The 22,794-nt window shown below is 44.6% G+C and overlaps 1 protein-coding gene across 2 annotated transcripts in view; it reads left to right on the top strand.

Annotated features, from left to right (window-relative positions):
* The window catches only part of EXOSC7 (exosome component 7), a 34,901-nt gene extending 16,671 nt beyond the window's left edge, over positions 1-18,230 (top strand). The window contains exons 4-9 of one of the 2 annotated variants that reach the window (XM_023231704.2): positions 4,226-4,391; positions 8,606-8,676; positions 12,373-12,496; positions 14,175-14,330; positions 17,667-17,734; positions 17,988-18,120. In XM_023231704.2, the coding sequence (XP_023087472.1) occupies positions 4,226-4,391; positions 8,606-8,676; positions 12,373-12,496; positions 14,175-14,330; positions 17,667-17,690 (541 nt within the window). In that variant the 3' untranslated portion in view covers positions 17,691-17,734; positions 17,988-18,120. Of the gene's footprint in view, positions 1-4,225; positions 4,392-8,605; positions 8,677-12,372; positions 12,497-14,174; positions 14,331-17,666; positions 17,735-17,987 lie in introns of both variants that reach the window. The other variant, XM_023231703.1, reaches the window with a different exon arrangement.
* Positions 18,231-22,794: the final 4,564 nt, after the last annotated feature.

The following is a 22,794-nucleotide window of genomic DNA, read 5'->3' as shown; positions in this document are numbered from 1 at the left end:
TGAGGCTAATTGTGATCAAAGTTTCCCAAGCTGATGAGATAACTCTCGCAGAAACTTCAAACAAAGGCTTGTGATGAAAAGCTCAGAATGCACTTACTATTGGTCTGGTACCCATTCACAGGAACGCTTCTGCAGGCTCAGAAGTGAGCACATGTACACACAGAGAAATCAGCCTTAGGGCCTGTGCTGGGGCTAGATGACTACTGGAGGGGTAAGGCCCGAGTTAGCCCTACCTAGATACCACTAGATCACTTTTTCTGCTATGGGCCTGGCCTGACCTGGCTGTAAGACTTCATAGATTTGCAGGCCAGATTGATTGCCAGGCAAACAACAATGGGCCCAGTGTCTATAGTCCCTTTCCAGGTAGGCATGGCCTTGATCTCAACCTACCCCAGTTAAACCAGAGATGTTCCAAGCAGGAGGGTAGAGGTGATGAGTCAGAAGGGGTGGAGGGCTGGGAGGGGTAGCATTCCCGGGATCTTAATTAGTTTATCCAGCTCAGTAAACAATTTCCCACAACTCTGGAAGAGGGACTGGTCATGCTTTATGAAGGGTCAGAATTGGTTTTGGTAAATGCAGAAAGCATTTGGTTTTATGCCCAAAAGACCAAGTGTGTACACCCCCCACTGAAGGAGTAGATTGTGAGGCATATGAGCAGGTGGCTACAATTACCAGCCTGTGTTTTCTTTCTCTCTCTCTCTCTAACAGAGCAGAACAGCTTTTTATTTGGGGCTTCCTTGGTCAGCATTCCTTGACTCCAACATTTGTGGCCTAGTGATAAGTCCCAAGACCAGAGCACACATTCATTTCCTTGAGGCAAAAGGTAAAACCAAGGAAAGTGAATCTGGCTAATGTTAGACTATAAACCAAGCTTGCCACATTACAGGTTCAAGGAGAGTTCAGGGAAGCATAGCAGATAAGGGCCAGGCTGCCTGGGTTAGAATTTTAGCTTACCAGGCACAGTCATCTTGTGGCCTTGGACAAATTACATAACCTCTCTGTGACTCGGTTTTCTTATTTCTAGAATGGAGTCAATACCTCCTAGGGTTATTGTGAACACTAAATGAGTTAATACACCTAAAGTACTAAGAGTGGTGTCTAGCTCATACTAAACATTCAAAAAAAAAAGGTAAGGTTTCCCTTCTTGTAAAATGAGAGAGTTAGACCATCTGGGATCTCACAGTGTCATCCCACAGGTCAGATCCCACCTGTGAGATTTTTGTTTCACATAGGGATTTTTTTTTAAGGTGGACCTTAAGTCAGGGCTGGAAAGTTTGCCACAGCCTCCATCGTTCTCTGTTAGTTATAGAGAATGGTTTTCTTATTAGTTATAGAGAGTGGCCCTTTGTTCAGATACAGGTAGTAACCTTGCTGACTCCTATAGGCATTTGGGTTTTTATCCTCTGGAGATGGTCTCTAAGGCCTGTTCCAGGTCTACGTTTCTGTCAGAAAGAGTCCTTGGGCTGTGAGTGCCCAGTAATGAAGTGGAATCCTCATTTCTCTACTCCAGCCTTTGTCTTCACCCATCAGCAGAATATGGGGTCTCTGGCTTTCTTATGTTACTTAAAGCATTGTACCCCATCCCCCACCCTAAACAATTGCCTTCCGTTTTCCCAGCCTCCTCCCCAGAGTCACTGCACAGCTGTGGCACCATCCAGACACAGGAGAGTTCCATGGGCTCATGAGTCTCTGAACCTTCCTCTCTGTCTGACTGCTGGCTACGCTGAAAGAATGGGTGTGTCTGTGTGTGTGTGTGTGTTTTAAGCCATTTAAAAATAGGTAAAAATGGCCGGGCGCGGTGGCTCAAGCCTGTAATCCCAGCACTTTGGGAGGCCGAGACGGGCGGATCACGAGGTCAGAAGATCGAGACCATCCTGGCTAACACGGTGAAACCCCGTCTCTACTAAAAAATACAAAAAACTAGCTGGGCGAGGTGGCGGGCGCCTGTAGTCCCAGCTACTTGGGAGGCTGAGGCAGGAGAATGGCGTATACCCGGGAGGCGGAGCTTGCAGTGAGCTGAGATCCGGCCACTGCACTCCAGCCTGGGCAACAGGGCAAGACTCCGTCTCAAAAAAAAAAAAAAAAAAAAAAAAGGTAAATTTCCACTTTAACCCAGTGTCCAAGAAAACCAATGGGGCATGAGTTTGTTGTTGTTGTTGTTTTTTGAGACAGAATTTTATCTTGTTGACCAGGCTGGAGCGCAATGGCACCATCTCAGCTTACCGCAACCTCTGCCTCAGGTTCAAGTGATTCTTGTGCTTTAGCCTCTCGAGTAGCTGGGATTACAGGCATGCGCCACCACGCCCAGATAATTTTTCTATTATTAGTAGAGACAGGGTTTCTCCATGTTGGTCTGGCTGGTCTCAAACCCCCGACCTCAGGTGGTCTGCCTGCCTTGGCCTCCCAAAGTGCTGGGATTACAGGCGCGAGCCACCGTGCCCGGCCAGGGGCATGGTTTTATAGGTAGATTAATTTAGACAGTTGGACCTGGGAAGCTCTATAAATTGTCCCCTAAGGCTGTAGAAGAGTTAGTGCATTAATCCCAAAGAAATTAGTCATACCCAGGAGGATGTGCCCACTACATTCAGGGAAAGAGAAACATTTTGAGCGTAAGCATCTCTGACTGGATTTGTGTACACAGAAATCTCTGTAGATTATTTTTAAGCACTTAAAACAGGGACTTAATACTGATTGCTTAGTGTTTAAATTAGAAACAGGTTATGTTTTGCTGGCTGTGCAAAGTAAAAACTTGGTCCCTAGTGACTTGATTATTTCACCATAAACGAGCTGCTTTTCTTGGCTCGATGCCGGAGTCCAGCAAAGGCGGGGAACAACAAGGTTGCTATGGCAGTAATGAAGTCTCTCTTGGGGACTTAAAGGGGATTCTGCTGGCTCACAGTGGCAAAGGAAGAATATATAATTAGAGAGGCAAAATTTTATGTAACGATGTAGTCTGATTATTTTAAGATTAATTCTTCCACCTATATTACTAAGTGAGATTTCTTTTAGTGTTATACAAATTGGGTGGGCACTGCCATGGGCCTTCACACAGGTTTTGCTTTGCCTGTAATCTTCCTGCCTCTCTGGCCTGACCAGCTCTACTCATCCCACGTTTGAGGTCTCCTTTAAACCTGAACGCTAATTGACACTCTTGTTCCTCCCTCCGCCTTCCACCTCACTGTTTGCTCCCTATTGTGAAACTGCCCTCCCTCACTGGAACCCCTGGCTTTGGGCGGGCGTCCGCCTCACTTAGTCTCTAGGTCTCTGGTAGCTGGTGCAGGGCTGGGTACCTTCCAGATGGGCGAGGGGTCAGAAGGCTTTAATATGTGGTTTTACAGAGTCTGTGCTGAAACCACCGGCTTCTTACCTTTCTAGTCCTTTATTGTTACAGTAAAATGATTACTATAATGTTTACTTACCTCACATACACATTAAGGGTTTGTTTGTATTAAGCCAAAACCCTCGGAAATGTCCTGTTAAACACTGCAGTGTTTTTATGGTGGCTAATGTTGAATCCTGTTAGTTTTGTTGAGGTTACTGGGCGTAAATATCAAGAAGCCAAAAAGGGAAAAACAAGTTTTCCTCTTGAAAAATATCAAATGAAGGAGGTAACCTACTACTTACGAGCCAACAGTCTTTCCCTTGCTTTCTTTCATTTTCCTTCTCTTCAGTACAGTGATATCTAAAGTTTCTGACTATCATACATGTCTTTTAAGTCATTCCAGAAAGGTTATTGTACTTACATTGTAGTTTTTATATTGAGAGTATCATAGTGTATTCTAAAGCTGTGAAACTAGAGGTGGTGTATATGACGAAACCCCTCTGTAACCCAGACTGCTTCATTCCCTAGGCCTCTCAGTTTCCTGGGCCTGCCAGACAAGAGTATTTATTATACTCTGAAGATAAGAGAGTTAATTATTATCGGCTGAGGTTCACATTACCATCTCTCTCCTGTTTCTCTTTGACTGAAGATGGCTTCTGTTAGAAGCTATTGGGAAATCCCATAACACATGCTGACAAATCCAGGTCACAGTGCTGGTCTGGTTCATTACATGTGTCTGGAGTCAAGAAAAGTGGTAGATGCCATCCTTTCCTCATCCCAGTGACTTTCTGTTGAGCAGCTGGCTCTTCCAGAATTCTGCAGGGAAACTGGAATAAAGCCTTGTCTCCTTGCTTTTTGCACTTGGAAAGACTCACCCAGTTTTTTTGTTCCTGTTTTGTATAGTTCAGCCAATGCTACCCCTGAATTTGAAGGTAGAGGAGGTGATGACCTTGGCACCGAGATCGCTAACACCCTCTATCGGATATTTAACAATAAAAGCAGTGTCGACTTGAAGACCCTCTGCATTAGTCCTCGGGAGCACTGCTGGGTTCTCTATGTGGATGTGCTAGTGAGTATCACCCTGCTGTACTGGCCACATTCTACCTTTGTTGGAAAGACTGGTTGGCCTACTTTCCTTCCAGTGCCTTTTTCCTCTTCAGGTGGATGCTTTCAGCTTACAGGGTGAGATTTGTTGGGAAAAGATGGTCTCCTATAATAATTTTTTAAAAAGTTAAATACAACATAGATGTAAGCAGCATATATGTAATGCCATTCTATAATAAAATTATAGTCATATCATGGTAGCACCTAAAATTGCCCATAAAAGTTGTCTGGGAAGAATAAACAAGAGATGGTCTCTGGATGGTGCCAGACAGAGTTAATGGGCAGAATTTAAATAGGTGGTACATTCTGTGTGAAAGGATGATAAGCTCTTTACATGCATTTTCATTTAAACCTTATAAACCTGTTGCAAATGGACACTGTTATATTTCCCATTTATAAGTGAGGAAACTAAGACAGAGAGAGGTTAAGTAACTAGTCCAAGAGGTCTCAGCTTGTGAGTAATGCTGTTGAGTCTTAAAGCCAGGTCTGTATGATATGAACACCTGGTGTGACTTTACTATGCCATCATTTCTTTTAAACACCTCAGAGCCTGCCTGCCCCTAGTTTCCTGGGTGAGGTCCCAGAGGCCCTGCCTCCTCCCACATGGAGTCTACTCCCCTGGGAGTCTTTTGAGTCCAGCCCTCCATTTCCTCCCTTGTACTTTGCCTCCCAAATACTCCTCTACCCATGTTTTGGCACTCGATAGTAACTTCTCTGTGTAGCTCTAATTAATTTTGGGTTTTTTGAGATGAGTCTCGCTCTGTCACCCAGGCTGGAGTGCAGTGGTGTGATCTCAGCTCACTGCAACCTCTGCTTCCCAGGTTCCATCGATTCTCATGTCTCAGCCTCCTGAGTAGCTGGGACTACAGGCACATGTCACCACGCCTGGCTCATTTTTGTATTATTAGTAGAGATGGGGTTTCATTGTGTTAGCCAGGCTTGCCTGGAACTCCTGACCTCAAGTGATCCACCTGCCTCGGCCTCCCAAAGTGCTGGGATTACAGGTGCGAGCCACCGTGCCTGGCCTTAATTTTGCTTTTGTGTAATCCTGTAGCAGTTGGTTGCTTTTTTATATACAGGATCTTGTTGGGTCTGTTTTATTCCTTATTGTTAAATTTCGTGAACCTTGAGATTAGCAACTACATCTTCCACTTCAGATTAAGGACACAAAGCTAAGCTATTGGCCAAATAGATTCTTTAATAAATGTGCAGACAAAAGAGATCTGTGAACAGACAGTGAACTTCATGAAAAGAAACAGCCTGGCTCTGCATGTTGGCTCTACTGAAACAGGGTGGAGCTTTCTAGATATTTTTTAATTAATTTGATACTGGATGGAGCATAGTCAAAAGGTAGCAGTGGTAACCATTATCTAGCAGGTTACTGTTGCAGTGCTACCACTAATAGGTAAAAATAATGAAATTACAAATCTATTTGCTTTTTCTGTCTCTCATAACTGTGATGCACCTTGTAGTGTGATTCCTACTAAGCAGGCAATTTTTCAGGTCTTGGTTTTGAGGAGGTGGGAACTGGCAGCCTGTAGTCCTTACTGAGGATGGTAGAGGCAGGCTTCATAGTTGCCCAGGGAGGTGCAGCTCCATGACATGAACTCTCAGGTTCCATCCTGTGTCTGAAGAACATTATGTCCCCTCCCCTTCTCCACTAGAGAAAGTTAAGACACAAGTGTTGTGGCGCACTGCATTTGTCCTTTTGTAATCCTTGTGTTCATCCTCAGTATTCATGCACACTTGTAGTTTTGTAGGATGGCCCAGTGATGGAGTCTGATGTGCTTTTGATTCAGTCAGTTAAAGTCAAAGCAACAGAAGTCTGTTCTATTAGGGAAGGCTTTTACAAAACTGATGAATATTGGGACATTATCTCAGCTCAGAAGCAGCCCTCTTCAGTGAGCAGGGGATACATGGTGCACAGGAGTATCCAGGGGAATGTGCACTGTGTCCCTGTCATCTGTAAACCTTTATTTTTAAGACTCCTGGCATTTGGATTTCTTCTGAAATATTTTTTAAAGGGTTTTGCTTATTTTGGAAGAAGACGTGAACTTTGAAAATGTTGTCATTTTCTGACCAGGTGCAGTGGCTTACGCCTGTATTCCCAGCACTTTGGGATGCCAAGGCAGATGAATCACCTGAGGTCAGGAGTTCGAGACCAGCCTGGACAACAGGGTGAAACCCTGTCTCTACTAAAAATACAAAAATTAGCTGGGCATGGTGGCGCACACCTGTAATCCCAGCTACTGGGGAGACTGAGGCAAGAGAATTGCTTGAACCTGGGAGGCGGAGGTTGCAGTGAGCCAAGATGGTGCCACTGCGCTCCATCCTGGGCAACAGAGTGAGACTCCATCTTTAAAAAAAAAATTGTCTTCAGAAAAGTTTTTAATGAATTAGAAAAGCGTTTTTGAAAATGATATTAATGAGGCCGATCCATTTTTGGCATTCACATAATTTCATCAGTGGACGGGTGATATACTGAGTAGATTGAGTCCATGTTTGAAGCAAGGTGGTGGAAATCTGTGAAGCAATGCTTGAAGCAAGATAGTGGAAAATAAATCTCCTATTTTCTTTTTGCCAGCTGGTCTGGGTAGTCCTCAGATAGAGCCCATGTTCAAACAGATATTTGCTGGGCACCCTGCCATGTTTTTATACATATTTACTTTAAACCTGTTACAGTCAGATAACCCACCTGTTTCCAGTATTGTTTTTTTCCCGAGTTTGGTTATTTTATGAGAGTGAAAATTTAACTTCACGGAAATTTCACTTTGCTTTGCTCTTTATAGTTCTCTGATGGCATCAGTTTTTACTCCAAGAGGGATAACTGTTAGAACTTTGTTGCACTAACAACACACAGCTGACGTTTGGTGGGGTGATTGGTCACAAGGCTGTCTTTTGATGGGTTCTCTCACAAATAATCACCAACATTCTTCATAACAGCCCTTCTGTTGGGCTCTGGGGATAAAAGGATGAACAAAACTACAGAGTCCCAGCCTTTAGGAGTTCACAGTTCAACTGAAGAGGAGATAGACTCTAAACAAAAACAGAAATACATGACTTTTCTTTCTATGTGTGACTTCTCACCTTTCTTATTTGGAGCAGCCCAGTCGGCTTTATTCCATAACCTCAGGCCGAAATGAGGACAGAAGGATATGCCACCTTCCAGTTAAATGTGCTCTAATTTTCCCTGCTAGATGAGCACACATAAGTGCACTCAACGCTTTCGCTCATGGGTGGAAGCTTGTCTGAGAGACCTTAGTCTTCATTATAAGTAATGTAAAGCATGTAGTATTTCATGTCTGAGCATCAGGTATACATTGATCATTACGTACGAGAGGTAATTACAGTAGTGAATGTGAACCTAGTAGCAGCTGCAACATCAGTAGTCACTGTTTTCTCCTTGTTTGGAGGCCAGGCATGTGTTAGCATATATTGGAGTGACACTTGGAGTACAATTGGGAGCTCTCTGGGACAAAATAAAGGTGATCAGTCCCACCTTCAGGGCAGCCCCGACTGCCTGAAGTGCCTATGAGAGGAGCCCACCACAAGCCATGGCCTTTGAGTGTTGGTACCACAGCCCTGGTCAACTGTGACCTTGTGTGCACGGGCCACATAAGCACAGCCATTACAAGGCAGTGCTTGTAATTAGGGTGAAGGACTGTGTCAGTGAGTTGCAGTCATTGCATGGCTAGCCAGGAGAGCAGCCACATGTTATCTTTATTTTATAAACACACAGTCAGCATTTCTTAAAAATCAGTGTCCTTGACCACAGAATAGATTTGGGAAAGAAAAAAAAAATCAGTGTCCTGGCCAGGTGTGGTGGCTCATGCCTATACCCCAGCACTTTGGGAGGCTGAGGCAGGCAGATCACTTGAGGTCAGGAGTTCAAGACCGGCCTGGCCAACATGATGAAACCCTAAAAATACAAAAATTAACTGAGAGTGGTGGCGCACACCTGTAATCCGAGCTATTCAGGAGGCTGAGGCAGGAGAATTGCTTGAACCTGGGAGGCAGAGGTTGCAGTTAGCCAAGATTGCACCACTGCACTCCAGCCTGGGTGGCAGAGTGAGACTCTGTCTTGGGAAAAAAAAAAAGCAGTGTCCTTTAACTGGGGCAATACTTAAAATAATAAATGATGCTTGTTTTTTTTCCTTTTTCAATTCCTGTCTCCCTTAGCTGCTGGAATGTGGTGGGAATTTGTTTGATGCCATTTCCATTGCTGTAAAGGCTGCTCTCTTCAATACAAGGTAAGTCTTCCTGGAAATAGCTCTGCAAACCTGTGGAGAACCAGGTTTGTGACACTGTAATGGAACACTGAGGAAATTTCTATTGTAGCTCATATGTGAAGATAACAGCAGGTTTTAACATTGAAAATGGTGACATCTAACGTTAAACTCCAGAAAAGATAGATTTCGTAACTTAAAACTGCATATATACATATATTCTGTATTTATTTTTTGTATTGTTATTTTTATAGACACCTACCATTTAGAAAAATATTAGAAAACTACAGAGAAGCCAAAAAGAGTAGATGCCACCTACAGGCCAACTATCCAAATGCTATTACTGGGTGAACTCTATGGGGGCAAGGATTTTCCTGTTTTGTACTTGCCTATATTCCTAGCACCATGAACGGTGCCTGAAACATAGTAAGTGCTTGCATATTGCTTGATTGTACACATATATGTTCTAAAAGCAGGGTAACAGCCTTCCCTTTGGCTTAAGAAGAGGAAATGGCTGTTCCACGTGGTTCATCTTTCCAAACAGGTTGTGTAGAAGGGACAAGTCGCTACGCTTTTTTGGAGTTGACATTTATCCTGACTGATTATTAACCATTCCCCCTTCTATGCTCCAAGTACTTTGAGGAAAATTTGCAGCATTTATGAGTAAATATGTGGGATAGGGCATTCATCCTATGAGAGAGCCTGCGTTAAGGTAACGATCCTATTAAAAAATGAGGATTAGAAACTTCTAGGGATATAACCTAAGGACATAATTGAATAAATGAGCAAAGATGTTTATCCTAGGATGTTCATCACAGCTGCTTTGTAATGGTAAGAAACTGGAAACAACCTGAGTTTCACAATGTAGGGGATTGAAGTCCACACAGCAGCATATTTAAAGGCATGTTAATATGGAAAATCACTCACTAAATGCCATCCCCTCATCCTGGTTTTTGTTTGTTTGTTCTATTTTACTTTGGTAGTTCTTATATTTAATATATCTGGAAATAAATATGTACCCCCAAGTGGTCATTGTAATTATTTTTCAGTGCTCATATTTTGGCCAACTTAACATTTATCTGTTTTTTAGAGCTTTTCTATGATGAGTTTAGACTCCCTGTGTAATTTAGAGTAGACAAAAATTGCAGGCTGGAGTATTTGTTGAAAATGAAAGCTGTAGAGTCCCCCACCCCTAGTTGTGCCACTAGGCTCCTTGTTGAGACTATTTGAAATATGAGCCTGGCACTCTTGGCCACTGTGGGAGCTTGCGTGCCAGATCCCACAACAGTGGCTGGTGCTCGGGCCCTGTTGGGGAAAAGAAAGGAAGTTGTCATCTGATGTATCTCGAGCCTCAGAAATGACTCCCCATCTGCCAGCTGGTTACTGGAGGCACCCAGGCAAAAAGAGAGATTGGGAATCACACAAAGCTGTTTAGCTGTGGGGGAGGTACTGGGCAAACTGTATACCAGAAAGGTTAACCCAGCTGCTCAGGTCGGGGAGGACACCTGTCATGGGCACAGCCATAGTCTCATCCTCAGACCAAGAACAGCCTTGCAGGCAGCAAGGAATGGGGACTCTAAGGCATCGAGTCCCCCGGTATGTGGAGAGACTGTTGGCATATTCAGGATCCTTTAGAAGGGTAAAGGCCACCTGAGGGTATTCTTTAGCCCTTCTGCCTAGTCATGTTGTAGCCAAAGGGTTGGGAAATTGGGAGATACTGTGTGTGTTGTGTGTGTGTGTGTGTGTGTAAATGGTTGACTGACTTGTTCAAATAGGATATTACTTAGTATTTAAGAACTTCCCCTGATGGGAAGGCTCCAACTGGGGAAGACCCTTACAGAACTCCTTGGCTCTTGTGGACATTCTCTGGCTGAAGCTCCCCTGATATGATATAGATGCTGCCTTTTGTATGGATGGCCAGCAGGGCTCAATCATGGGGGGCTTTTGTTAGAGGAACTGGGAAAAGTACCAATGCTGTTTCCATTGCAGGAGCTGGATGGACCACCTCTTCCTTCCTGGCTCCTCCACCCTAGCCTGGAGTGAATTGACTTTATAGGTTAAATGTGTTTTTCAGTACCCAGCTAAAGAAACAGAATGTTGCCAGCACCCCAGAAGCATCCTACACCTTCTGTACCCCTGTGCAATTACACTCACTGATGATAACCAGCATCTTAAAAGAATAGATTACTTTTGTACTTGATATAAATGGTATCATATACTATGTTCTGTTTTGTGTCTGCCTCATTCACTGAGCATTGTGCTTTGAGAGATCTGTGTCGCTGCCTTAGTCATAGCTTGCTTTTTGCTGTATGGTGTTCCACTGTGTGACTTTGTCCAGTCTGCTGTTTATCCACTCTACTGTCCAGTCTACTGTTGTTTATCAGTCTGCTGTTGATGGTCATCTGGTTCGTTTCCAGTTTGAGGCTATTACAAATAGGGATGGGCATCATGAACATTTTTGTGCATGTCTTTGGTGCACATATTTCTCTATTTCTGTTAGGGAGGAGTGTTCTGGGTTATAGGGTATGGCTATCTTTAGTTACTGTAGATGCTGCCAGTTTCACAAAGTGTTTTACCAGTTAACACTTCTACCAGCAGTGTATATAAGAGTTCTGGGTTGTTTCACATCTTTGTCAACCCTTGCTTTTTTTTTTTTTTGAGATGGTGTCTCACTCTGTCTCCCAGGCTGGACTGCAGTGGCGTGATCTCAGCTCACTGCAATCTCCCCCTCCCAGGTTCAAGCGATTCTCTTACCTCAGCCTCCCAAGTAGCTGGGATTACAGGTATGTGCCTCCATACCCAGCTAATTTTTGTATTTTTAGTAGAGATGGGGTTTTGCCATCTTGGCCAGGCTGGTCTTGAATTCCTGACCTTGGGTGATTCTCCCGACTTGGCCTCTCAAAGTACTGGGATTACAGGCATGAGCCACTGTGCCCAGCCTTTTTTTTTTTTTAAATAGTTATTTTGGTGAGTGTGCATTGGTATCACAGTGTAGTTTGAATTTGCATTTTTAATAGATATTTAAATTGAGCACCTTTTCTTGGTTTATTGGCTACTCAGACAGCCTCTTTTATGAAGGCATCCAAATATATTCTAACGTTTGAGTCTTTTGCCCATTTTTCTATTGGGCTGTCTTTTTAAATAGGAATTCTTTATGTAATCTGTCAGATAGTATTTCCTCCATCCAGATTATATTTTTAGTTTTTAAATGATGTCTTCTGATATAAAGAAGTTCATGATATATATTTATATAATATGACATATATTATGTAAATATATATAATATATATATACATATATAATTGAATATATAACTTTTTTCCCTTTCTCAATCCTGTTCAAGAAATAGTTGTCTACTCCAAGGTCATGTAGATGTTTTTTTCTAAAAGTTTTATTGTCTTATCTTTCATTTTTATATCTATGGTCTATTTCATATGGCTTTGTGTGTGTGGTGTGAGGTAGGGATTGAGATTCATTTTTTTCCATTGGGATATCTGATTGACCCAGCATCATTTTCTAAAAGATGCCTTTCCTTATTGCACTGTGGTGCCTCCTGTGTGCTTTTGACAGGGATGACAGGGATGAGGATGATAAAGAATAGGCATAGTGTATCTTTCTCTTGTGAGACAAAGGGATTCCAACTCCTATTCTCAATCTTAAAAAGAAGTTATTTTTCCTCCTCCCAGTAAGTGGGAATTTTAATTGTGCTTCTGCTTCCAGCATACCAAGGGTTCGAGTTCTGGAGGATGAAGAGGGGTCGAAGGACATTGAATTGTCTGATGACCCTTATGACTGCATACGACTAAGTGTGGAGAATGTCCCCTGCATTGTCACTCTGTGCAAGGTATAAGCTTGTGTTTTATGTTTTTTGTCTTCCCTGTGGGTGTGGGTCTCCTCCAATCCCAACCTGCTGAGGTTACTTAATAGGTTAAGAAGTTGTAATATCACATACCATATAAAGTAGCTTTTACCCAAATCCAATAATTTGGTTATACTAGAAACCACTACCATGAGTAGCTCTTTCTTTTCTTTTTAATTGGAAGATACAACATGATCCTGGGAGCCATGAGTGTGTTTGTGGTAATAGTAGCCAGAGTTTGTTAAGCTCCTTCCGCATACCATGCACTTCACTAAAGCACCATGTCCTTTAATTCCCTCAACTCTATGGGGTCTAGGGTGGTTGAGTAGTGGCAGGGTGGTGAACACTGTCCCCTCTATGAAATGGGAGGTTGGAGCAGGTCTTGGGTATCAGGAGTGGTTTTCACATAGAGGGCAGTGGAGCTGAACATCAGGCTGATGTGACATTTAACTAATGCTGCTCCAGGCTGTGCAAAGAGGCTTGTATTGGCTATTGGCTGGAATTGTAGCTAATTCCACTCAGGATTCATTATCTCAAAATAAAGCTAAACAGGTCAGGTTTAATTCCACTGAAATCACTTCATGAACAGAATGTGGTGAAGTGTTCAGACAGCAGGATGTTGGGTCTTGGCTTCTTTCTTTTTTTCTTTTTTTTTTCCTGAGACAGTCTTGCTGCAACACCCAGGCTGGAGTGCGGTGGTGTGATCTCGGTTCACTGTAACCTCTGCCTCTTAGGTTCAAGCAATTCTCCTGCCTCAGCCTCCCAAGTACTGGGATTACAGGCATGCACCATCATGCCCGGCTGATTTTTGTATTTTTAGTAGAGACGGTGTTTCACCATGTTGACCAGGCTGGTCTCAAACTCCTGACCTTGGGTGATCCGCCCACCTCAGCCTCCCAGAGTGCTAGGATTACAGGCATGAGCCACCGCACCTAGCCAGCTTGTTCTTTCTTGTTTATTTGTTTTGAAACAGCATTTTGCTCTGTCGCCCAGGCTGGAGTGCAGTAGCACAATCTAGGCTCACTGCAACCTCTGCTGCAACTCCCCCACCCGCCCAGGCTCAAGCTCAAGCAACCCTCCCACCTCAGCCTCCCAAGTAGCTGGTAGCACAGGCTCACACCACCACATCTGGCTTTTTTTTGTATTTTTGGTGGAGATGAGGTCTTGCCCATGTTACCCACGCTGGTCTCAAACTCCTGAGCTCAAGCAATCCATCTTCCTCAGCTTCCCAAGGTGCTGGGAGGCATGAGCCACTGCACCCAGCCTTTGGCTTGTTCTTGGGTGTGTCCCTTAGCATGGACCCTCTTGATTTCCCTTGCCATCAGTGAAACGTCCATGTGGCTTTGTGTATTAATTTCTCCCTTGTGCCCCTCTGTTGGAAAGCCCTGGTGGCCTTTGCCTTGGATGGTCTCTGAATTCTAGTTTTAAACCCCCTTGCCCTGTTTTTCCATGTCATGTTTTTATTGTACCACCCACCCAGTGGCCTGTGAGAATTGTTGAACATTCCTTGAACTATTTTCCTCATGAGCACAATCTAAAATAAGACCTGAAACGACCAGTGCAGGTACTTTCCCTGGTGTAGATATTTCCACCACGAGGCCATGAAGGGTGGGGCTCTGAGGCCTGTGTGACCCACTGTGTGCTGTGCGCCCTGCCTTTGCAGATTGGCTATCGGCATGTGGTGGATGCTACTCTTCAGGAGGAGGCCTGCTCACTGGCCAGCTTGCTGGTGTCGGTGACCAGCAAGGGAGTTGTGACGTGCATGAGGAAAGTGGGGAAGGGCAGCCTGGACCCAGAGAGCATCTTCGAGATGATGGAGGTGAGGCCCTGGTTCTGAGGAAGGTGCGGGGATGTGGCTTAGGTGCCTGCTGCTTCCTGCTCCCTTGGTCACACCATGGGGATTCTCCCCATTCACAGCCTTGACCCCAAACCTGGAGGTTGGGGAACAGCTGGTTTGAGCCAGGGGTCTGCTGACCTAATCAAGGGGGTTGCAGGGGTGGATACTCTGGACTGGGAGGTAAGGAGCCTACTAGTAACCATTTCTTATCCTCAGTAAGTCCCCCCATCTCATTTCTGTGTGTCTAAATAAGACCGTTGGACTTTGATAATGTAAAGAGCCACTCGTAACTCCAAAATCGCAGGCCTTTGTGACTTGATGAAGGAATAGAATTCTTGGCTCACTGCTTCCTGTCCCTTGAAGTGGGCGAGTAAAGATGGAAGCAGGGGCTGAAGTGTGGCTGTCTGCCAAATTCATTACTGCTCTAGAAGTGTGTAAATGGAGACAAGCAGAGATGGTGAGAAATTCGACCCGCTGGAGTGGGGGTGGGTTGTCCCCATCACTGGCAGAGCCATCAGGGCACTTCCGCAGTTTTCTGTACTGTTTGCCCCACATGTCTGTCGCCTCACTGGCCTGGAAGCCCCGCAGGAAGAGGGGTCCTGCTCACCTGTTTCCCAGACCTTCCTTCCCCTACATCCACCTCACCTTTCTGACTGATTGACTGACTGAACTTCCAGAAACAGAGTTAGCCGGATCTGATTATTCATACTTTCTTGTAACCTCTATATCACCACACATGCCCAGAGATCATTGCTTAATAGCAAGCACTCTTCCTTTGTGTTTAGAAACAATGACTTCTTACCGAAGAATCCAAGAACATGACATCTATTTTCTTCATCATCTTTAAAATTTAAAAGGCCAAAATGAACACTGTATGTAGCATGGAGTTCCCAACCATGGACTGTGAGGGTGTACTGCCCTGGCTGCAAACCTGGCTCTGGGCCATAGTCCCCCTCATCTGCAAAGTGGGACTGATAATAGCAATATCTGCCTCAGACACTGCTGAGGTGGTTATTAGAGTGATGTGAGGTGTAGAGGTGAAGCACGTGTCACAGTGTCTGATAACGTCATCAGTTCTCAGCTAACGGCAGCTCTTATTCTCTGTGCTCCGTGAAGCACCCTGAGTTCAGATTTCTGCACACTTAATGCTGCATAAAGACTACCAAAGGCCTCTAGACAAGGGACTGTCAAACCTTGTTTTAGAAGGTACTCTTCCCCCTCCCAGGAGGGTTTATGAGAATTTCTCTAAATAACAACAAGCACAGTAAACAAATAGCTAAAGTTTATTATGTGTGTACTATGTGCCAGATACTGTTTTCACTGCTTTAAATACATCATTTAGTCCTCAACAACCTGTGAGGTAACTATTGTCCTCATTTTTACAGATGAGGAAACTGAGGCACACAGAGGATAAGCAGCTTGCCTACAGGCCTCCCTGCTCATAAATACTGGAGCTAGGATTTAAACCCAGACTGTGTGCATCCAGAGCCACTGCTCCCAGCCCCTGTGCAATGTCAGCCTTATAAACCAGATCTGCCCTGGCTGTCCTGGATGGCAGAACTGGAGCTCTGTTCAGTGAGCTGAGCTTTGTCCTCCCCTCAGGTTTGGGGGATGAGGTCTGCTAACTCTGGACAGGGGACTGTAGCTCTGTGGCCCTGTCTTACTGTTTATCTCACACAGGGATGCAGCAATCTGGAAATGACTCAGTGGTGGAGCTGAGAGCCTTGCGGGTGGTTGTGCAGGCTGCCACCCCCAACCTCTGCAGTTGCTTTCTTGTATCTGGATTCAGAGGCATCAAGTCCCTCTCGAGTCCTGGCATCCTGTCCATCTCATCTCCTTTTGTCCTCCCTCTCCACCCTCATATATATGAATAATCAGTACCCCTATTTGACAGACTCAGACTTTTTTTTCTTTTTCTAATGTTATGGGAAAATCTTTCCAAAGGCCTTTTTTTTTTGAGACGAAGTCTCACACTATTGTCCAGGCTGGAGTGCAGTGGTGCGATCTCAGCTCACTGCAACCTCTGCCTCCCTGATTCAAGTGATTCTGCCTCAGCCTCCGGAGTAGCTGGGATTACAGGTGCCCGCCACCACTCCCAGTTAATTTTTTTTTGTATTTTTAGTAGAGACAGGGTTTCACTATGTTTGCCAAGCTGGTCTTGAATTCCTGACCTCGTGATCTGCCTGCCTCAGTCTCCCAAAGTGTTGGGATTATAGGCTTGAGCCACCGTGTCTGGCCCCCAAAGGCCTTTTTGACCTTTAACCCTGACTTTGCATTTCATAGAGGTGATGACTTCCCAGCCTTTTAGATTGAAATCCTCTTTTCATAAGCGTTTTAGTCATACTTGGGATCTCATCCCATGTTACATTTAGGGGCCGGGGGAGAAGACACACAGGTCATTACTCTGGGGAGAATACACCTGTAACTGGAAAGATTGAGGCAGGGATTTAGGCATGGATGTCTTTATCTCAGCATTGTTGAGAATGGAACCAGTGGCAGAGTTGAATCCAAACCACTATGGGAATGTGAAAGACTTGATAAGGTAGAGATTTGTTGTTGGTTCTTCGTATTCTTAAAATGATTCTTGGACCCAGAGACAGATAAAATAACAGTTTCATAAAGAAAAAATTATTTTTTATATTGGGATTGTTGTTGTTGAGACAGGGTCTTGCTCTGTTATCTAGGCTGAAGTACAGTGGCACAGTCACAGCTCACTGCAGCCCTGACCTCCTGGGCTCAAGCAATCCTCCCATCTCAGCCCCCTGAGTAACTGGGACTACAGGCGCATGCCACCATGCCCAGCTAATTTTTTAGTTTTTTGTAGAGATGGGGTTTCACTCTATTGCCCAGGCTGTTCTTGATCTCCTGGCCTCAAGCAAAATCCTCTTGCCTTGGCCTCCAAAAGTCCTGGGATTACAAGCATGAGTCACCACTCCCAGTCATACTGAGTTTTGCTTTTTTTTTTTTTAGGACCTCTCGTGTCTGCTGTGTAGGGACTGATTTATTTTGTGGGTTGTCCCTCTTGATGTGTTTTGATTCCAACATTTCACTGCCTTTAGCATCTCAGCATGGCAGTAACACCAAAGATCCCATCCAGCTATGGGATACCTGGATGGTCATACCTGAGCAGTTCTGCTTAGAGGCTGTGTGGGAGGTGAATGAGAAGCTGCTTACTAAAATGTCCTTGGCATTATCTGTTTCTTCTCCAGACACACTCTGGATTTCCTGTGGTCTCCCTATTCCTTCTCACTATAGTACAGTGTCAACCTGGCTGTACCCAAGCCCAGATTTGGTTGACAACTTTGTTTCTTGTTGCAGTGGCAGCAGGATTGTGAAGCATGAACTAATGGCCAGGGCAGGCTTTGCTGCTCCCTGTTTGCTGCCTGGTAGGGGCTGGTGTCTTTATTCATTTATTTATTTATTTATTTACTTTTGATACGATTTTTCCAAAATTTATTATGTTGTTGGGGTTTGTGGTTTGTTTTTGTTTTAATTTGCTTTAATTAAATAAAAGTCCTCTAAGGCAGATGAAATGTGTACAATGTCAGAAAGACTAACTGGCAGAAAGGGAAGCTTTTCTGGTCAGTGTGTGTGTGCCTTACAACCGGGCGTGTGCTCTCTCCTGTCCCTTCTCCACAGACTGGCAAGCGTGTGGGCAAAGTGCTGCATGCCTCTTTGCAGAGTGTTTTGCACAAGGAAGAAAGCCTGGGACCCAAGAGACAGAAAGTTGGATTCCTGGGATGATTTGCACATCAACTGCTCAACTGTGGATTGTTTTTTACTTTTCCTTTTAAACTGGTTTGTATATAGTTTTCTTCGCTGTTACAAATTTACAGCACCATTTGTACGTGTAAAATTAAAGGCTATTTTCTGGTCTGGTTTGGTATGTCTAGAGTTCTTCAGTTGAAGTCAAGGCACCATTCAGTGACCCCTCCGAGTCTGGCCCTTATCTAGTGAGTGGCAGACAAGCCCAGAGCTCTGCCACCAAGGGAGAGCCCACAAGCTGGAGTAAAGACCTGGCAGAAAATGGTTTAAAGGAAATGCTTATGATACGTATTTTGTGAATTTTTTTCCCCTTGAAGAACTTGAAAAATAAGAATCACAAAGAAAAGTTCATTCACCTTGTGTATTTGGGTGGTTCTGGGAGAGGAAAAAAGAGGAGGCACTCTGCCTTAGGTACAGACCCAGGGCGTCTGCCTGGCTGGGGAATCGTCCCAAATCCTGGGGAAGTCCAGCTGTGACTTCCTGCCTTCCGAGAGATCTGAATGGAACCCTAAGTTCAGGGTCTTAGTGGTAGCTTTGGCTCTTAGCCATCCTTTCTTATCACTCTTGTTTTGAAATTGCTTTGTGCTTTATAACCACTCCCTGGTGTTTCCTAAGATTTTGTTTTGTCAGCATTAAGGAGGATGCTTTCAAGATGTTGTCATTTGATAATTCAGCTGCCTTCATGCTGTCGGCATAGAAAGGAAGACTATGCTTGCTGGCCCAGAAGGCTCTTCCTATAAGCCTGTAGTTTCACTGTGCAGTGTGTTAGAATTAAGTCTCTTCGTGTGTAGAGCAGCTTTTTTTTTTTTTTTTTTTTCTTTCTCCTAGGGGAACTGAAACTCCTAAATCTTAAAATGCCCTGGGGAAGGAGCTGATTCATGAAGGAGAGCATTTCAACCGTGGCATTTGCTCTCTGCATTCAGTTAGACAAATGGGGTAAAGCATTAGGAATTTATCACCAAATGGAAAGAACATAATGTGAGCTGAAGCCCTTGGGACTGCTTCCAGAGGTCCTGGTGTGGGCGTTCCTCCCGGCAAGGCCAGGTCCATCCCTGTGGAGGGAAGCAGCTGCCTAGACTTGGGCTTATGGGGAAGCTTCTACCTTGTTGAGAGCACAGCCTGGGTTTTTATCTTTTATGTTTCTCCAGTGACTATCTACGGACACCATGACGGTGTTCCCAACAAGGCAGAAATCAGCCTGGTCTCTCCTCCCCTGCTCCTTGTTGACTGCCCATAACATGACAAAACATTGGCAGTGGTGGTGCAGAGATGCAACTCAAGTGTGAATAAAGTTTAGAAGCTTTTGCTTTTGATGGTTGATTCCAGTGGATCATTTTGAGATACATAAATTAGAATGGATATTGTCATATTTGTCAAACTCAACTCTGCTTCACTTCCCTTCAGACAGATGAGGCTTTGGCATGCCAGTGGTACGACAAACAGCTACCCAACTTGGATGGCTGGCTAAACACTTCCAGTAAAAATGAAGAAGGAAGAGAAAAAGATGGTGGCATCTGTCTCTAGCCACCCTGTACCTTTCCCTGAAGGCCATCCCTACATGTAACATACATATATTGCAAATGAAACAAAACGCCTTATGAGCAGGGGCTCTCAAGGAGAGGTGTTTATTGGAAAGATCTGATGGTTGCAGCTCTCAGAATGAGAGAAGAGAAAACTGAAGACAGAGACTGGCAAAGACTTGGAAAAATATTATCCTGGGCAGACCTGTTTCATCCAGCAGAGCCACAGCTGTCTTTAGTGGTCTTTAAATAAACATTAGGTAGAAGAACATTGAAGATGGTCAAAGTAAGGGCGAGGTATAAGAAATGCAATGTTAAGTGATAACTGGGTTTTTAATTGTCTCTGATTCCTTAGTCTTCCAAATCACGAGTTAATTTTTTTTCTTTTTTTTCTTTTTTTTGTTTTTTAGAGATAAGGTCTCACTGTGTCACCGAGGCTGGAATGCAATGGTGCAATCATAGCTCACTGCAGCCTCAAACTCCTGGGCTCAAGTGATCTTCCCACCTTTCTGGGACTGCAGGCATGCCACTATGCCCAGCAAATTGTTTTTTAAAACGAGGGTCTCACTATGTTGCCCAGGCTGGTCTTGAACTCCTGGCCTCAAGCAATCCTCCTGCCTTGGCCCCCCAAAGTGCTGGAATTATAGGCATTAGCCACTGCACTGTGACATGAGTTTAGATTTTTTTTTTTTGATGAGAGTCATTGAGTGGGCTGACTTCTTTTTTTTATTATTTTTTGTTTTTTGATATATGGTCTCACTCTGTCACCCAGGCTGGAGTACAGTGGTGGGATCTCGGCTTCTTGCAGCCTTGACCTCCTGGGCTCAAGTGATCCTCCCACGTCAGCCTCCTGAGTAGCTGGGACTACAGGCATGTACCACTGTGCCTGGCTAATTTTTGTATTTTTTGTAGAGATAGGGTTTTGCGAAGTTTCTCAAGCTGGTCTCGAACTACTGAGCTCAAGTGATCCACCTGCCTTGGCCTCCCAAAGTGCTGGCATAACAGGCCTGAGCCACCACCCCCCACCTGGCTGATGTATATTAACAGCCATGGAGAGCCTTTTTAAAAATGGTAGGCTTGGTGGGGTGCAGTGGCTCACACTTCTAATCCCAACTTTGGGAAGTCAAGGTAAGAGAATCATTTGGAGGCCAGGACTTCGAGACCAGGGTGGTCAACATAGTGAGGCCCCCATCTCTGCAAAAACTTAAAAAATTAGCCAGATGTGGTAGTGTGAACCTGTAGCCCCAGCTACTCAGGAGGCTGGGGCAAAAGGTTTGCTTGAACTCCGGGAGTTGGAGGCTGCAGTGAGCTATGATAGCACCACTGCTCTCCAGTCCGGGTGACAGAGCAAGAACCCTGTCTCAAAAACAAAAAACAACAAATGGCAGGCTTGTCAGCCAACCATCAATTTTTGGCATGCTATTAATATAAAAACCAGAAGGTGGCTGGGGACGATGGCTCATCCCTGTAATCCCAGCACTTTGGGAGGCTGAGGCAGGAGGATCACTTAACCCCAGGAGTTCAAGACCAGCCTAGGCTACATAGTGACACACCATCTCTACATAAAATTTAAGAATTAGCTCAGCATGGTGGTGCATGCCTGTAGTCCCAGCTACTTAGGAGGCCGAGGTGGGAGGATTGCCTGAGTCCAGGAGGTCAAGGCTGCAGTGAGCCAAGATTATGTCACTGCACTCCAGCCTGGGCAACAAAGCGAGACCCTGTCTCAAATAAATAAATCCAGAAGACCTTCTTCATAGCACAGTTTAAAGAGACTGATTTACAACTTGAGTAGAATGTGCTGAATTTCAAACCCAAGATTTCCTTGTGCAGGAGGGGCAGAGTTGCAAAGGAGACAAGGTACATCCTCAGGAGGTTACTTTTGCAAAAATCAAGACTTTCATCAGGAAAGAAAGGGACTCAAACCTGAGTTAAAGATAGGACCTTGGGTACCCCCACATTCTCCTGAACCCTTAGGGCAGGCAGAAGAAGCCTCCAGTCCTCAGCTGAAGGAGCACAGCTATCCCTTTCCTGGAGACCACCAAAGGCCATACTTGAGGCAAATGTCTCAGAAATGGTACAGGTCAACCTCTGTCCCACTTCCCCTGATTATTTCCAGACCAATGACTAGGGTCAGATTACAGCCCAGCCTGAACAGGGAAATATGGTTCCTGCTGTGGGAAGAAATAGATTACTCATCAAAATAATTACAAGACTCAGCTTGGAATATGTGAAATTGAGGTGGGAGTGTCTTGAGGGTGTTGGACTAGGGCTGTGGCTAGAAATAGGGTTTAATATTTAATATCCTGGTAAGGAGATCTGAAGTTCCTAATTCACTGCTGGCCCCTTTGAAGTGGACCCAGCGATCACTAGAAGTAAATGAGGAGGAGATACCAGAATTGCCTTGGAGTAGTGTATTGAGGAAAGGGTTGGAGGGTTTATAGAAGTGAGTATCTTAGAATGGATTTATCTTGTGAGCCTGGAGAACATGCCACCCATCTATGATCCCCAGGATAACTTAGAGGGCACTGTCTTCACTAAAGCAAAAGGAAGTTGCTAGGGAAGGAATCCTGGCATCCTTGAGAAGGTCAGTAATACTTGTCCGGAAAGTTGGGTTGGGTTGGCATCGGGAGATGCTACCATAGACCTGGGGTTTCTACTGTTACTGGGTTAAGATTTGAGACGAGCAGGGGACAGGTGACAGCACGTAGCCATCAGAGGCCAGATGAGTATAATTTCCATGATGTGCAGCAAGGCCCAAGTGGCAGTCTGGCTGTAGCTAATAGATTATGTGTTCTGAGGGTTAAGACAGATGGGCAGCCAATCAGGATTTTAATCAACTTGTCAAAATTAAAAATAATAAAATAATAATTGGAGCATAAAAAGCTTATGTCAACCACTATAATGGGAAATTCCAGTCCGTCACCCAGTTTCTGTAAGCCAGTTTCACAGATAAAAGTCCATTGACAGGAGGGAGGTTGGTGTCTTTAAGAATCCTGTGATATCACCATCAGTACTTAAAATAATACATCCCCAATCTGGAATAACAGCATTGAGGAAAGGTGATTTGAAGGCTTTTGAATCTGGGTTTTGACCTGATGCCTGTATTGGGAGACCTGAAATGCCACCAAGGCTCTCCAGTCGAGGGGGATGAGGGATGGAGG

This window comes from Piliocolobus tephrosceles, chromosome 2, assembly GCF_002776525.5.
Source record: "Piliocolobus tephrosceles isolate RC106 chromosome 2, ASM277652v3, whole genome shotgun sequence".
NCBI classification, from domain to species: Eukaryota; Metazoa; Chordata; class Mammalia; order Primates; family Cercopithecidae; genus Piliocolobus; species Piliocolobus tephrosceles.
The sequence above is the reverse complement of the archived record's forward strand: the minus strand, read 5'-3'. Positions and strand labels throughout refer to the sequence as shown.